Below are 16,848 nucleotides of genomic sequence, written 5' to 3'. Positions count from 1 at the left end.
GTTTTATTTCCAGCAAAACAGGATTTGACCCATTTTGTATGTATCTTAAATGCTGTGTGAAACCTCAATTCTAGAAGAGTTAGCAAACTAAAATGCCTCTACCTTGTGTGTCTGTGTGTGGTTATATGGAGAAAAATCTTAATACAATTTTCTTTATAACTAGTGTTCCAGTTTATTCATAAATTTCTGCCATACTGCACCCTAATCAACTTCGTATTAAGCTTAAATTAATGCTGGAAGGATTTTTACCTAGAAGTACTGCTCAACGTGCAAATACCATGGTGGGAAGTAAAGACCTATTTTACTTTGTCTAGGAGCTCTTAACCTTGAGCAAAATCAAATTGTGCTTCATTATTTCTATCCACTACATTTAATGTAGCTGTATTTGCATATGTCAAGGAGATTCACAAGTAAAAGTCTTGTGCTACTCCAACATGTGGTTTGAATATGGAGTGTCTCCAGGACTGACCCACCTAGAAGAAGACTAGAACAGTTCTCTTTGCCTGAAGAACAAATAGTTATTGGCTGCTGCAAGACATCATTTTGGGGATGTATCCTTCCACCATTGCTGAACTTTTGGGAACCTTCCACAAACCAGTCCCTGAGCCATGCCTTGTAAAGACAGATTAAAAATCAAGAGGCAAGTGTAAATTTTCCTATAGGTGCTGCTTGTTCAGATGGCAATTACAGGGTCAACTCACTTAGCCAGCTATGATAGATATTCCTCAGTATTCCATCTCCTGTCTGTCCCTGTGCTTCAGTTTATCATTCCTGCCTCCCATATCTGCCTCTCCATCTGTTTACATTGCCCTCTAGGTCAGTCCATCCTCCTGTGTTGCCTTTTATGCCCTTGGCTTTGAGGAGAGGGGGAGTGACCCCAACTGGCACTGCAGACGATCCTGATGGCACAGGCGGTTTGAATCCCACGGGTGTGAAAATAAGAGGCTCATCTTGAACTCGTTACAGGTGAGTAGCATTCACTTAGGAATGAACAGATGCCCTGTGCCATGCTTATTTTCATTAGACTTCCTCAGCCCATCTTCCTGGGCCTCTAGCTAGGCTTCCACAAACGGAGGAATAGTTACTTAGCAGAATTTCTGCCAATGTGAGCTCTTCAGATTTATGATACTTACCCACTTTCTTCTCTCTCTCTCTCTCTGAATTCTACTCTCAAGGACTCAAGATTTTGGTACAGAGTGCAGATTTTTCTGGAGAGCAGAGGTTAGGCATCTTACATTTGCCCAGGATTTACTTCATTGTGGAAAACAGTGGCAACTATTTAGGCCTTCCCCTACCACACTTTTTCCCTTCCTGGTCCCCTAGTAATTTAAATTAGAAAGCAGTGAGCTTCCCTATCAACACATTTTAAAGCTCTGCATTATCTTTAATTTATTGTCAATGCCATGGGCAAGCTTAGGGCTTGTGCACATAAAATACTGCTGTTCAAATGAATATGCTATACTATTTCCTCCACAGACACTAGCCAAGAAGTCTTAGTCAACCCCCAGAAGACAGAATTACTGGGTAGCTTAATTATGTAGATTTTTTACAAAGTAATTACATTGATCAGGCCTGTCTGTATCAGGGAGATCTAGCTAGATACTATTACCAAGGATCAAAATGTGAATTAAAAATGTATTTGTCAAGAGGTGTGGTCTTATTCCTTACACTGGAGCATAACCCAAGACAGGTGGTGGTGGGAGAGCCCACCTGTCAATTACCAAAGCCATGTTTTCATGGGAGGGAAAAGTGTGAGGTCATGGCAGGAAAGAGGTGGAGTTTGGGGGATGGTAATAGGCCCCCTCCAGGAAAGGCTTGAACTTTAATCTGGTGTTACAAAATGGACATGCTTTTCCTTGTGCATAAAGCACCACAATAAAATAGATGTTAGTAGTTTAGGGTAGCCTGCTTTTACTCAAGCTAGTTAAAGACAGGTCAGCTAACAGTCTAAACTATGTGGTGGTACTGACCTATTTAAGTAATAGCCAGTGGCCATGTAGGACTCTTTCCACAGAGAAGCCACAGACATGGTTTCAAGTTCAAGTGCTAAAGCACTGTAAATACAGATAAGCCCCTTTAACTCTTGCTTACAATGTAGGCCCTGATGCTACTCTGACCTATACTTGAAGCTTATGTAATCAAATTTACAAGAGGAGGTAGCTGTATATTTTGTGAATACAGTAGGAAGGCCTAGAGACATTGTTGAAAGTTTCTTTCATCCATCAACTGAGGTTAGTCCATAAGCACAGCCCCAGGCCAGCCACTGCATAAATAGTTGCTTCTCATTCAGTACATGAATTATGGGACAGTAGTAGCATGAAGCACAGCTATGTGCTTGGTATTAACTAAATAATAGCCCTAGAGTGCTGTTTTGTTGTTTAAAGATGCTGGGACCCAATAAGAGTTGGATACTACCTTTGTAAAAGACACTTGTGGATCTTGTGCCTATTTGTACAATAAGGATATAAGGTTACACTTTTATTTACAAGTTTTGAAAAAAATGTACAGTTTCTTACATGGGTTACTTGTGCAAAGTTATACTTCAACAGACCAATGTGCACATAAGACACTGGGACAGTGGACACCACAGTTATAGGTCTCATTCCCCACTGCTGTTTAAAAAGTTACTGCTTCCAAAAATGTATAAACTTAGTCTTGGCAAGAGATATTGCGTTTGGACTTCTTTCCAAACTTGGAAGGATCATTTCCATCCAATTTCATGAAAGTAAAACAAACAGGTAGCTGTTGCATGCACACACCCACCCAATATCCCCCAGTAATTTACAAATAGCAAGAACAGCACAGGCTCAAGTGTCCCATCTTACAAATCTTAACTCACTTTCCAAAATAGAAGTTGTATTCAGGAGATGTTTTAACTGTTGCAGTTGCTAAAGGGAATCAAGTATTAATGAACATGATCCCAGCTTTGAAGTAGTTTTCCTACCTCAGTTCCCCCCCCCCCCCCACTCAAAATAGAGTTCAAAGTCTTAAGTACAACAGCTCAGCCTGGGTCTATCTAGTCAGTACCTCATTGATAAGACTACAGCAACCTATTTTTCATCAATATCAAAGGCATTTTTTAAAATCCTATTTTTGTAAATAAAAAGGAGGTTATTAGCATATCACCCTAACTAGTCTGAAGTCCCATAATAGTAATCATATGCCAACTTGCATTTGAAATAAAGTACCCAGCACCCCTTCCCCCATGTTTTCAGATTAGTTAGAGTGGAATAAGGTGGGTTTGTATTTATAAACACAACACCCCTGTAAAATGGGAAAATTAACTTTTCATGCAGTACTTACAAATGCAGTGGGGTCTAAAACCAACAGTAGAGGCAAGTGACCAGCCTGGACAGATCAGCACTCTAGTAATATCACTTAAAAATGTATATACGTATATAAACATCCCTTTTATCAAGCTACACATAAGCGTCACTGTGTATAACACAATTACAATTAAAAGCTTAGTGTACACTACAGAAATGCACAATACTGCCCTAAGACTGGAGAAGAGGGACCACAGAAAATGATTTCAGCATCAGTAATTCTTTTGCAAGTAACCCAAGTACAGTACATTTGACTTCAAAATGGGTGCTTTCTGATGTCCAAGGAAGGGAAGCTTCAGCAAGGGAGGGTGGCAACAGCACAACAGCTATTTTGCTCTCAAAGTAAATGCAACGATGCTAGGAGGAAGATGACTCAGACACTTCATATATATTTTCCTCATCACCAGAGTGTTCATTTGCATCATCCAGGGTCAACAATCACGCCAACTCTGTTCTACTATTGCAGAAACCCGTTTTTCATATTCCCGCTTATTCTCTTGGTATAGCTGAGCTGCCTGGCTGTTTGCTGGACTGTTGGGATTCGGCTCATCCAACAGAGACTGTTAAGACAAAAAAAAAATCCTGTCAGTTTTAGATACAATACTTAAGTTTTTTTGACTAATTCAAAAAAGTTTCAGGTGTTGCTCCCACACACTGTACTTAAGCAATACAATCCACCAGGTACTGCAAAATATTCTGAGTTATTGGCTATAGTCACAGATATTTCTTATTTCACATGAGATGTTTGAAATATGTAACCACTGTTTTGATATAGCACTATTCCCATTATAGGTTCTGAATTCTAAAATCTCTCTTCTGATTTTATTTTTACTAGTCTAAAAGAATACATTTTCCAATTAAATCAAAATAAACAGACGCCTAATGTAAGACCTGATGAACATAACTGACATTGAGTACATATCTCTCACCACCTCCCATACAAAAAGACTCAGTAATTGATTAGACTCATTAAACAAAGTCTGCTTCTTAAAGCAGAATGACAACATTTTGTGGTAGACACTTTATACTTGGCAAAAATCTAGTCCTGTGCTATTATGTGAAATGTCACAGCAACTTCGCAAGCAAGTATAGGCTTACAACAAACAGGAATGTCATTTTACCTGTATGGATGTTAAGATGGAGGACACATCGTAGGTTGGACTCCAACGATTCTGAAGAATATCCAGACATATACTACCATCTGCGTAAACTAGAACAGGGGTTTAAAAGAATGGTAGCAAGGTAAGAGCGACAATATTGAGGATAGCCAGAAGCCTACATAATGAAACATTAGGACAACTTAATGATCGTCACAGCCTTACAACTGTGATCAGACCCCCCCCCTCCTCCCCCAAAAAAAGGCGGCTCAATAAGTCAGACTTTTTTTCCCCCCCTCATGTTGCTAAGGAGAGTGGCCAAGAAATTGTATTCTTTTTAGACTCCTCATGCTTATTCCTTGCTCCTTAATACTTACTCCTTTGTGACCTCAATTAGAGAGAATGAAGTTTCTACCATGCTACTTCAAGCAAGGATTAAGTAGCAGGAAGAAGTTTACTTTGAAGCAATAATTGTTTTCATGCAGTTCACTAACAAGGAAAAATACAAAAAAAATTGTTTGAAGGGGTCTTTCCACTCACTAATTTAAGGAACTCACCCCACCCCTAGTTTGTGCATTTGATTCATATGGTGAACAACTAAACATTAAGGTTTTATGGTAGGTGTATTTTTATTCATGTACCCAGCAAGCATTTAATGAAAAGCCTTTGAAAGTAAAAGCATTTACAGGCTACAATTCCATATTAACAGTAGCTACAGCTGGAAGCGTAGTAGAGATTAAGAAATGTGATACATCAAAACATGCCAACTTTAAAAAAGTTGATTGTACAAGACATTTCTGAATGCAGTGAAGAGCAGTGGATGGGGGAGGGGAGTAGAGACTACACAAAATACTGTAAGAACACAATCTGATATAAATCACTATGCTTCAGTTCAGTACCATAGACAAAGACCTTGAGAAGTGTAGATTTCATAGAAGAGGGAAAACAAAGTTAAATTAAGCTTAGTTTACATTTGTCACTTAAGAGTACTGTTAAGCTATAAATTTTAACATATGTACAAAGATTTTTTTGCATGTGGCCAAAGAGGATCCCACTCTGAGATTTGTATTAAATGAAAACTTATGTAGCAGAGTCATAAAATGGAATGCTGCAGTGCTTTTGGTGCTGGTACTCCAAGGGAAAAGTTGAGCTCTGACTGGAGGTGTCAGAACTGCATCTGGAGATGCTGCTACTGCATACAAGGCAGTAATGTCACCAAAAAAAGCACACTGAAATGCTGTGTAAAACAGAAGTGCTTGAGGTAACAAGAACAGTGTTCACATAAGATTGTTTGTTCTGGTTAAATGAATTAACCAGACTCTGTAAAATGGACCACAATTCTCTTTCTTCCCCACCTCTCAGCATGGAAGGCCTCTGTCCTCAGCCTGAGGAATTCTGAGCAAAAGATGTTTAACCAGAAATATAGCAGCCAAACATGTGAGCCTAAAGGATTCACATCAACACTGCTCCATAGGAGTTGTGAATGAATGGAGTCCTTCCCCCCCAGTGTCTGAGTGCAACTCAAGACACATCCAAGTCCCTGCTCCCTCCTATACCAGTATAAGAGCTAGATCACTTGTTACACAGAACCAAAGAGGTTTATAAAAATACTACATTGTCTAATCAGCAATCAATCTTTACTCCAATAAGCCGCAAACCACATGATTGCATCTGATGAGTACTTACCATTTGGATGAAACATTTTAGAGACAAATCTAACAGTGGGTGGTTTATTTGGATATTCTTCTGTGAATTCTATTGTAAGTTTGAATGTTCCTGGAGTTGAAAGAGAAAGTTATAAATAATTTTGTTCAGGGACATTCATACAGTTCACAAGGGATGGGCAAGTATCCTCCATTTATATGTGAGGCATAGAGAGGTCCAATGGATTATTCCATTGTAAACACAAAGTTGAAAATCGAATCCAAGCTGTTCAAGTCCATTTTTCTGCTCTAAAATCCTAGACGATGTTCCACTTTGAGCCATCGCTCCCAGTAAGAGTAATAGTCACCACTAGACTCCTTATGCAGAACTGTCCTATTCAGAAATGTTAGGAGAGGAAATAAGTCCATCTACAGTATCTTTCCAGTGATCCCATTCTCTTTATTGTACCTCTTAAGCATCTGGATGCATGAAAAACAGCTGTTCTGCAAGTCTAGAAGAATACACTTCCATCAAAAGCAGATTTCTAGTGTTCTATTCCCAACAATACATAATTAAACTTTGTTTTGAAACCTGAGGCTTGTACTAAAATTTCAAAATTAAATCCTTTGAGCCCAAATATTTCAACTACCTTAACAGCTTCTCCTCACAGAAATTTAGGAGGAGAACTAAAATAGCCTGGGAAAATAAGTCAGTCATCTAAGCTGTGGACAGAGTCCCACATACTGATTGCTAGCTAAAATTTAAATGGGACTGACTGAGCAAAGAACCCTAGAAATCTCAACTGCTTGCAAGTAAATACATTGAGTCTTTTTACTGTTTTCCTAGCACTGTCCTTGATCTACCAGTCAAAAAAGCAAGACATTATGTAATATACAATAAGGATGTTAAATTCTGATCAATGAGCTAATCGACTAGCCAATGGACTTTCCATCAACTACTCAATTAGTCGATACGGAGAGGGGGCGCACTCGCTATTCTGCTGCATCTCTCCCTTTGAAAGGCACAGAAGCCTCCTGCAGCTCTCTTATATTTGAGGGAGAAAGATGCAGGGGGTACCTGCACCAGCAGGGACCAAAGCAGTGCCCGCTGGCACAGGTTCCCCTCTGCCTCTTCCTTTGAGATGTACAGTGGTGGCTCTTGTACCTTTCAAAGAGAGAGGAGCAGCAGTCAGACTGGCAGGAGTGGTACTGTTGCAATTCCCACTTGTGCTGTTTCCTTACTGCCCTCTGCCCCCCCAGGGAGATGGTGCTGGGGGAAGGAACTGCCTTTTAAGCCGGGCCCCCAATACTGGCTCATGCTCCCCCCCCCCCCCCCCCAGGCTCTGAGAGGCGGCAGGGAGGGAAGGGAGTGCAACTGGTCAAGTTCCTACTCAAGTACCTGATGAGCATTTGCTTATCGGATAGTTGACTAGTCGCTTACATCCCTAGTATACAAAGATCTTAAAAGCCAAAAACATATGAAGCTTAAAAATATTCTTTACAAATCAAGTGTCCTGTAGCAGATATATCCTTGTACCATCCACTAGTGTCCACTTAGCATATACAACCAGTTGCAATGATTAAAGAAAACTGACTGCAATTTTTACTTTACTTTGTCATTGATCTGTGGAGAAGAAAATCTAACTGTCTTGGAGAGCTTAAAAAAATGAAATATCTTGAATATAAGAATTCATGTCTCTGAATACAAGTTATGCTATTGTTAGCAAATACCATTTAAAGACATATTTAATACTAACAGGGAAGAGTGTTTTTAGCTAAACATTAGCTGGTCTAGAAATCTTTAAACCTTTCCTGGTGGAAAGCATCAAAGGAGAGCTAAGGAGTATTGTGTCAGTTACACACTTTTAGTCTTTAAGGTGCTGCTAGACTATTTGTTGTTTAAGTTTTTCCAGTTACAGACTAATTCAGCTATCCCTCTGAAACCTTTACCTTCTGTTAGAGGTCAGCATGACCAACATGGTAGGATGCCTGTAATTTCAAAGGAACAACCGGAACTCCAAAACAAGTATTATTTGTGTTTTTAACATGCAGGTTGCAAGTATACAGAAACCTGAACACCTTGAAGTGATGGAGAGCTTAATTTCCTAATTTCTATACAAAAACTGGCTATATAAAAATCATTATTATTCCAATCCCATTTATGAAAACATTGGAGTTCAGATAATATTAATATGGCACACCTGTTAATCTTTTATATTGTATTATGCATGTATTTTTTTATTTATGGCATTCATATACATTTACAATCATTGGGAGTCTATACCCCTGCTCCTGCCCTCAAATTAAGGAAGAGAGGTCACAGATCCAGTACTAAGAGATCAACTTGAAAAGTTTGACATGCCATTAGGGAATCAATCCCAACAACCACCCTCTCTAGCTATATAGATGTATTGTACACATCCTAGGAAAAGTAGTAAGGCAGTCTCATTTGTGTCCACAAACAGAAGACAGACCCTTGGTAAATGGCAATATTAAACAAACAATAATATAGTAGTGTTCCATTCTTCATATTCTTGATTTAAGACAGAGAATCAAGCCAGGTTGCCACAAGCAACACTGCTTATAGACTGTTTGAGCAATGAAAAGATCACTCAAAGTGGATAAGCATCTGACTGAAAACTTAGCACAAGCTCTCTCAAAATTATGTTTTTATGACAGGCATTAAGAGGGTCTCAGAGTGCACCTAAAAGACCTTAGAATTATTCTAGAATAATGGCTAGAATGTTAAGAAGAGTGGAGAAGTCAATCTTCCAAGAAGAAATTATATCAAAATCCATTTTAAACAGACCCTAACGACAGGCTGAGGAAGGAGGACACCTTGATGGACTGCTTAATAGTGAATTTAGTTGTCTGGTCTTCGAGTTTCTCAAACAGTTCTGTAGTAAGTCAAAACCCCACTTTTTCAGTTATTGTGGGCCTCTCTGCACTCATTTTGCCATGGTTCTGCTTGAAAAGATTTTTATAGCTTCTCAACAAAAGTCTCATTGTTTGGCCTCACTACAGATATTACCACTCTAAAGTGTTAATCAATAGGTGACTGCAAGTCACCTATTTAAAGACTACATGAACAAGGTTCTGCAGACCATATTTTGAGTGATAAAGGTGAGAAAAATAGGAAAAAATTAAGATGGTAAATAACTCATGCAACAGTCCTAAAGACTTGGTAAGGCAAGTGCTTCCTCTTTCAAGGACCAAGAACAATCTTTTGAGGCAAGCAATGGATGGTGCATTGCCTAAGAGGAGACTACTTTCACATGACTCAAGTTCGGAGTGGCTAAGTCAGCCACACTAATGAGCAGTGCAGACTACCGCTAAAAAATTGTTCTCTTATTAGAAACATTTCCCTACATGACAGGAGAACAACAAAAAGAGACCTATAAGGTTAAGTCCATCTCACATTAGCCACCAAAGACCTTGAAGTCGGGTATCCAGAGAAGGGTCTCACCCAAAAGTATGTGAATACAGAAAGGGTGCAGGCAGGACAACATATCATTTAAGTGAAATTCTCACCATGTTGAATGAGATCTGAGATTCTTGGAGCACTAATTTAACTCACTAAGTACCAAATTCTATAGGGTTAGTCATTAACCCCAAATTTCTTACTCTGCCAGACAAAAGCTTTTTAATATGGGATTTCAAAGCCCTATAATCAAGCTCAGAGAAAATGGCCGTGGAGACACTGAAATATCTTTGATTAGTTTATGAACAGCTGCAAGCAAACACAAAGTTATTAAATTATGCAGGGCAGGCAGAAGAGAAATTCAGATACTTCATATTAGTAAGCTAGTCTACATGGGCCTGCTTCCACACTTAAAAAAAATTTCAAAACACAAATAGGTCATCCTGGCTTCTTAAAGGTCATTTAACTGGAGACCACGTCTATAAAATTTCCTCATGACAGGACACAAAAGTTGACGGAGAGCAGCTTAAGTTTGAACAGAGTGAAGTGGCCTGATTCTGAGTGTCCATTCCTGGCCAGAGACTGATGATATGTGCAGTACAGTTAAAAACTGTACCCTTCTGAACAGTATAATATTCAAGATGTACAACAGATGAACCATCTGTTCCTCCTAAGCATGGTCCAAGATTTTTCCTGCAAGGTTCCAGCACAAAATTAAACACTTCCTCTCCTTGGGAAAAGGATGTCTCTGGCCAAACAGTTTTCCTCTGCTCTTACCAGAGTCCGTAGTTTAGATGTGAAAGATCCACCTTTAGTGTCCACCACTGGAGAAAGTTCTAATGTATATGTACTCCATGACCCAGACACTAATTGTGAGACTATCACAAAAAGAGCCTCCTCTCTCTTCCCTTTTCTGACAAGCAAAGGGAATTTAATAACATCTGTAGGTATGGAAGCAGGCACGGTCCTGGAAACAGGAAGCCCAGAACAAGGCTTTTTGTCAATGATTATAGCATGTGCTAAGAACACAAATTATGCCCCAGCCTCTTTATGGATAATAGGAGTAAAATCCTGCTTTTACTGAAGTCAACAGCAAAATCTTCACTGACTTCAATGGAAGCAGTACTTCATTCTGGGTCTCTTGTAGCACTTCAATATATTAAGTATAGCATTCTTGATAACAAGTGTGCAACAGTTGTAGTTTGGGAAACAATGCATTCCCTGGATGAGAAATCCTCAGAGTACTCTGTCTACTAGTCAGAGAGGCTCCCAGGTACCCACAGGTTTAAAAAAAAAAAAAAAAGTCCTACGAGGTATGACGTGAAGCCTGCATTTGAGGCAGTGTATCAGAACTCAGACTAGTTGTGGTTGTAAGATCAGAGACTCAAAGTCCTGTACTAGTGGTTAATAAGCAATTCCATAATGTCACTTACTGAAAGTTGAGATGTTACAGAACCTAGTCTGACAGGTTTGCTATTCTGCTCCACATCAAGGGGAGTTGACAAATTTAGTGACATCTATACACTTCAAAATACCTGTTTAGGATCCATTAAGAATATGTATTACCAGACCATATATAAACAAAGGGATTTTATTTTTCCCATTCCAAGTTTCATAATGTTGTTTAGAAAATAGAAGGTGATGGGTCCTAAAAGGAACACAAAAAGACATCCCAGACGATTAGATCAGAGATGGGGCCCTTCAGAAGAGGAGTTAAGAACTGTCTTAATAAAACACTAGTCACTCAGAGACTACAAGACCTGAGGAAAATTAATAACCTTGATGTTTGAGCGCCAACAGTTGCTGAGGTATTCCTAAGCTTACCTTTATGCCAACCAAAGCAAAAACGTAGAGACTGCTGTGATACCTAAAGAAGCATCACTGTCTGCAGCTGGTAAAAAAAGGTGCTGGAATGAGCCACCAGACCTTCAACAGTCCAGTATTACTGAAGAAAGCATTCTTGGAGTCAAGTCAGACTAGGTGTAAGAAACTAAATACCAGTATGCTAACCTTAGCAAGAAGCTGAATACAATATAAAGGCATCACTAAGCTACCCTAGTAGTACCTGGAGAAATCAGGACCAAACATCCAAGTTATACTAGAAGGTGCTGTAGAAAGTAAATATATTCTGCTCTAAGACATTAAAAAAAGTAGTTGCCATAGGCTATGTTAAACAAAAATTAGCAAAGATGTTGTTACTCTTCTCTCAGATATGAGATGGGAATTCAAGTAGGGCCTAGGGATGTTTAACTGGTTAAACATTACATGTAACTGGTTAACTGCTTAAATAGGGGCAGCCAGGCCAGAGCAACCCCTGCTGGTCAACTATAACCAGTGGCATCACACATCAAGGGTGATGCTACTAGTTAACCATTCACATCCCTATCCCTAGTAGGTACCAGCATCAGAGTACCTTTCCTAGGACAGCTGATCGAAAGAACAATCCAGCAGGCACCAAGGTAGAGACAGTGAATGAGTACCAATCCCAAATGATGACAGAACCCACTCAGTCACTGGTCTAGAGCTAAGCACAATTCCAATACGAAAAGCCACAGCTGACATTAACTTGCCAATAGTTAAAGCTTAAAAAAAATACAGGAGAGAGAAACCCACAGATATTAGAAGCAGTACCCCACCCCACAAATCTGGTCCTCTGAGCAGTTCTGATAACATTGGCATACCAAGGCTGCAAAAGGGAGTTCATTTGACTTTAAACAGTTTCATAAATTGAGAGGCAATCCCTCCCACCAAGCACTGCAGCAGAAAAATAGGAGGAAAAAAAATACCCAGCCTATGGCACGATATAAGCTGGAGCTGTAATAATTAAAACAGATACCTACTGCGGTGAGCTTCTTAAGGATAAAAAGGAAGTAGCTGAAATAGTCTTGGGCCTGAGGTATTGGAAGTTAAAGCAGGCTCAGTAAAGTAAAGCTTTGATCCAGCCTGAAAAGGGCTCCTCAGAGAGTCAGAGGCATTAAGATCTCTAGTTTGCACAGGCCTTCTACAGGAGACCTAAGTATAATTAGAGTCCTGCACTGATGCTGCTGTTAGAATGTACCATGGTTTTCAGTTTATTGGCTTTGCCTATTTGACACTGGAAACTCTCTAGATGAGAAATGCTATGTGTGCTGCTCTTTAAAAGTGTTTTCACTTCACTGACACTGTATGAGAGATAATAAAGCCTCAGAAATTGGCATAGATTTTTAGGTTAGCTCAAACAATAAAATTTCAAGTTGGCATCTTTTTAAGATAAATAAATAAAGGAAATTCAATGTCAAGGTCAGAGTAGCCATTTGTAAATAGAGATTAGCATTTGCATATAATGGGATGTAAAGATCATATCCCATACTAAAGGCACTGTGATAGAAGACTAGTGGAACGCTGTCCTGACATACTAGTTTAAATTTTCCTAACACTTTAAAAGCATTGGATGACATCCATTCCCTTTTGTTTAATACCTTGGTTGACCATTTACACTTCAAGCATGAAAGTTACCTGAAAAAATAACTCAGGGTTATGATAAAAAGGGTAATAGATTCTAACAGTGGCATGATTAGATTAAGGACAAATCACAGCTAAAGACTACATGCTGATCTGCATTTATTTTTGTGCAGTGAGATGGTAATCAGATTCCAAATTCACAAAAAAGTTAAGACTTTCTTAATAAGGGAGGGGAAGGAAAGAATGTTCCAAGGGCCAATGAAGAAACAAAGTTAAAAATCAATTTTAAGGGCAAAGTTCTGCTCTAATGTTATGTTCTCCTGACTTACACAGAATTCTCATTAGGAGAGCAAAATATCTAGTCTAAAAAACTGTTGCGAAGACCAAGCAGAGTAACATTTTGAGATTGTGTGTGGGGGGAGGGGGGGGAAGAGGCACACACACTTAACTATACTTACCATCTTCAAATGGGGTCCCCTCAGGTCTGGAAAAAAAAAAACCAGTCATTACATCCAACAAACCTTTATTTCAGACCCACCACAGAAACAGGATTTAAAACCAACTTTAGAGAAGAGTGCCCTGTGTGGGTGCTCTGTTTCTAAATCTGTAACCAGGAAAGAGGGGAAGGATATGTATAGGTGCAAGGCTTTTCAATCCTATGGAAGAGAAGTGGACCTGGATCCTCCCAATCTGTATTCCCCAAGAGAGCAGAGACTGAAATGGGGGGGGGGGGAGAAGAGGAGTGTATGCACGCATGTTTAGGAAGAAGCTCTTACGGCTACTACTAGGGAGGGCATCAAAGGCCCCAACTTAACATTCAAAAGGCAGGAGGGAAGCTCCCATGGCTGTGCACGGAGACTGCCCTGACATTCGCAGGGCCCAGTCACTAGAAGCCCCTTTTGGAGCCCAGTGCCCCGCGCGGACCAGGGGGAAAACCGGGGGAGCTGTCGGTCATGCGGGTCCCGTCTCCCCGCCGCTGGCTCGGCCCCATCCCCACGCCTCCTGCCCGGTGTGCGAGCCCCTCTACACCGCGCCGCGCTCCCCTGCCCCGCCTCACCCGAAGATGACCGCGTTCCACACCATGATGTTGTTCTCCGACGGGGCCCCGCTCACCCCGGCCGGGGGATCCTCCTGCAACCTGCGGGACAGAGACACACCAGCTGTGGCCAGCCCAGCACGAGCTCCGCCCTCCGCGCAGGCAGCGAGTAGCTCCCCTCCCCCCACCGCTGCGCAACCAGCGTAACCCGGCGGGCCGCTCCACGGCCAGGAGCAAACCGCGTAACCCGCAGTCAGACAGCGTGGCCCTGCGTTACGCAACTAGCGTAGCGCTCCCTACCCCGCCGCCATGTTAGGCCGCCCCCTCCTTTCCGGGGAGAGGCGCGGGCCCCTCAGCCACCGGGCTCGTTACCTCTTGAAGTCCCGCATGAGGCGCCTCCGGGCCGGAGTGGACATGGCGGACGCGAGGTTACAAGTCACTCATACACTAGCCCGAGGAGGGAGAGACGGACGAGGCGCCCGGACACACCGCGGCAACAGCGGCTGGATCCGACTGAGGCGGCGGAGGCTGCCGACAAGCGAAACCGGCATCTACCACTGTGCCGGGGACGCGGGGGGGAAGGCTGAGGCAACACCTACGACCTACTGCTGCGTCTGTGCTGCCGGGCGAGACCACTGCCGCGGAACAGGGAGGAGCCGGATGCAGCTGAGCCAAATCAGAATCTACCACCACGGCGGCGGAGGGGGAGCAAGTTGGTGTCTTAGGAACCAGGACCGTACCACTGACAGGCAGTGGTAGGGGAGCAGGAAGTGCGGGGAAGTGGGGAATCTCATACTCTCCCTTCGCTTACTGTCTCTCTGTCCTAGTGTGAGCCTCCCAGGGGAGGGGGCGGGGGAGAAGCCGGGCGGGGGGAGCTCTGACGGTTGGGTGGGGAATAGGGCAATGGGATTGTTTGATTAGTGGGAGGAAGAAGCAAAGGGGGGTTTCTAGTGCTGGGGGCACAAACACCGCCTAGGGGTCCTAATTTGAGGAGGGCGAAATCTGCAGGAGTTAAGAAAAGGGGGCTACTTGACCTTCCTACATGGCCAAGCTTTCTATCCTTGTGAACGAGTGGTCCTGTGGCACCTTAGAGCAGGGCTACTCAACTCTGGAAGCTCTGGGGGCCACAATGATACAGCACATGCCGAGGGCCACAATTTAAGTGTGCTTGCATATACATGCAAATAGCTTCTTTCACGGTGATGTACATGAATACAAATATTAAGACTACACAACATGCAGGCCCTATTTAAATCAGTTCTGCTGATATGAATGAAATGCAATATTTACCCAATTTCCTTCCATATGACAGCACTTTTAATGAGCAATGACAGTCCAGGAATTTAACCTCTAAAACACATAACAACAGAAGACTACATTTTTGTTTTGGCTCTTCGCTGCGTGTTGAGGCCCATGTAAATCCAAACTGCACCATCAGGGTTCTATGTGTGGCCCATGAAAAATTTTGTTTACCGTTGCCTACACACAGGATTGCCACATTCCCCTAGTTTCCTCCGTGTTCCTACCCGTATTACTAAAGTGACATGCACATACAGCTAGGGCATGTGAGGTGAAGTGCATGCTGATTGCATACAAGATTGACTGTAAGAGCTGTGTGCTCTCTCCGCATCCAATCAAAGCCCTGTTACAGTTCACTCAGCACACTCCGCAAATTTTAGGTATGCAAGCCCTGTTATCAAAACTATCCTGGAAGTCTGTCTTGGTTATAATAATCTTGCAGCCCACTGAGATGAAGGAGGGCTTGGGCCACTCATGCAGCCCACTCAGTAGCCTAGGTTGCCCACTGCTGCTGTAAGATGTAGTGCTGGGCAGCTGAAAGGAAAGCCAAGTGATTGATGATGTCCTTGGTAACGCGTTGCAACCTTTGCATGTGAAGTAAGGTTGTTGTTTGTTGCTAGTATTTCTTTGAAACCAGCATCCCATTAATTATTTTTCTCACAGATAAATTGCGCTCTATGCATTTTAATAATTAATTTGTACGTTCTTGTCTTCTTGGGGTTTTGACAGAAAAGTTTGTATCTAGGAAACACTCATTTCTCTGTGTTGGTTCCTCATGCTTTGTGGTCACTTGTCTGCCATTTGCCATCAGTAATTATTTTTTCTCTTTTATTCTTTTTTCCTTTATGTCTGTTACAGTGCAACACCCAGGAAACACTAACATTCCTCTAACAACTTATTTCCCTCAATATATATACTACCAACAGCACTACTACCGGGAAGCTCCTGTCCTTGGAGCCACAACTATTCCTTGTCAAGATAAACACTGGGAATCACTTCAGTTCAGCATCAGGACTGCCTGCAAACCAGACATAATGGGGCAGTTATGTAGTGATCCATCCCATCTTCCACTGACAGCTTTTGGTGTCCACTGTAAGTTTCTGCTAGTTACTCTTGTTTCTTCTCAGAGAAGGGTGCTCCATATGGTGTGTGACATTCATAGATTCCCAGGACAAAGGGGATGTAATCATCTAGTCTGACCTCTTGTATAATATATAGGATATAGAACTTCCCCAAAGTAATTCCTAGAACAGAGCTTATAAAAAAAATCAAATCATGATTTAAAAGTTATCTGTGATGGAGACTCCACCATGACTATTGCTTCCCAACTGAAACAGGAGCCCCTTAACATTTCCTCTTGGGATTGGCTGAGTAGAATTTCCTAAAACAATCAGATTCCTCCTGCCTCTTGGAACAGCGCTTCAGGAGTGCAACATTCTGATGTCAGTCCATGTGCCACAGTCTATTTATCACTGAACCTTCTGATCCCAACATTCCATCCCTTCTGTTAAGAGGGTAATAACACCTGCTTAAGGAGGAAGGTACTGAAGGAGTTCTTACTTATGGGGCACAAGGAGATTTTATC

At 41.7% G+C, this 16,848-nt stretch overlaps 1 protein-coding gene across 1 annotated transcript; it reads right to left on the bottom strand.

Annotated features, from left to right (window-relative positions):
- Positions 1-2,465: 2,465 nt before the first annotated feature.
- On the bottom strand, positions 2,466-14,642 carry UBE2A (ubiquitin conjugating enzyme E2 A). The gene is made up of 6 exons (XM_006115416.5): positions 14,337-14,642; positions 13,986-14,066; positions 13,387-13,412; positions 6,110-6,199; positions 4,448-4,536; positions 2,466-3,886 (listed from the first exon to the last, which is right to left on the bottom strand). The coding sequence occupies exons 1-6, from the start codon at positions 14,378-14,380 to the stop codon at positions 3,758-3,760; spliced, it is 459 nt and encodes a 152-aa protein (XP_006115478.1). The 5' UTR covers positions 14,381-14,642; the 3' UTR covers positions 2,466-3,757.
- Positions 14,643-16,848: the final 2,206 nt, after the last annotated feature.

The sequence above is a fragment of the Pelodiscus sinensis genome, chromosome 13 (genome assembly GCF_052426305.1).
Source record: "Pelodiscus sinensis isolate ZL-2025 chromosome 13, ASM5242630v1, whole genome shotgun sequence".
NCBI classification, from domain to species: Eukaryota; Metazoa; Chordata; order Testudines; family Trionychidae; genus Pelodiscus; species Pelodiscus sinensis.
The sequence above is the reverse complement of the archived record's forward strand: the minus strand, read 5'-3'. Positions and strand labels throughout refer to the sequence as shown.

What these genes read in the sequence shown, in the direction of transcription:
- UBE2A (XM_006115416.5), bottom strand. Translation starts at nt 14,380, where the DNA reads ATGTCCACTCCGGCCCGGAGGCGCCTCATGCGGGACTTCAAGAG. An exon ending in CTCATGCGGGACTTCAAGAG is followed by an intron (nt 14,067 to 14,336) that starts GTAACGAGCCCG and finishes TCTGTCCCGCAG; the next exon opens with GTTGCAGGAGGATCCCCCGG. An exon ending in TAAAATGTTTCATCCAAATG is followed by an intron (nt 4,537 to 6,109) that starts GTAAGTACTCAT and finishes CCCCTGTTCTAG; the next exon opens with TTTACGCAGATGGTAGTATA.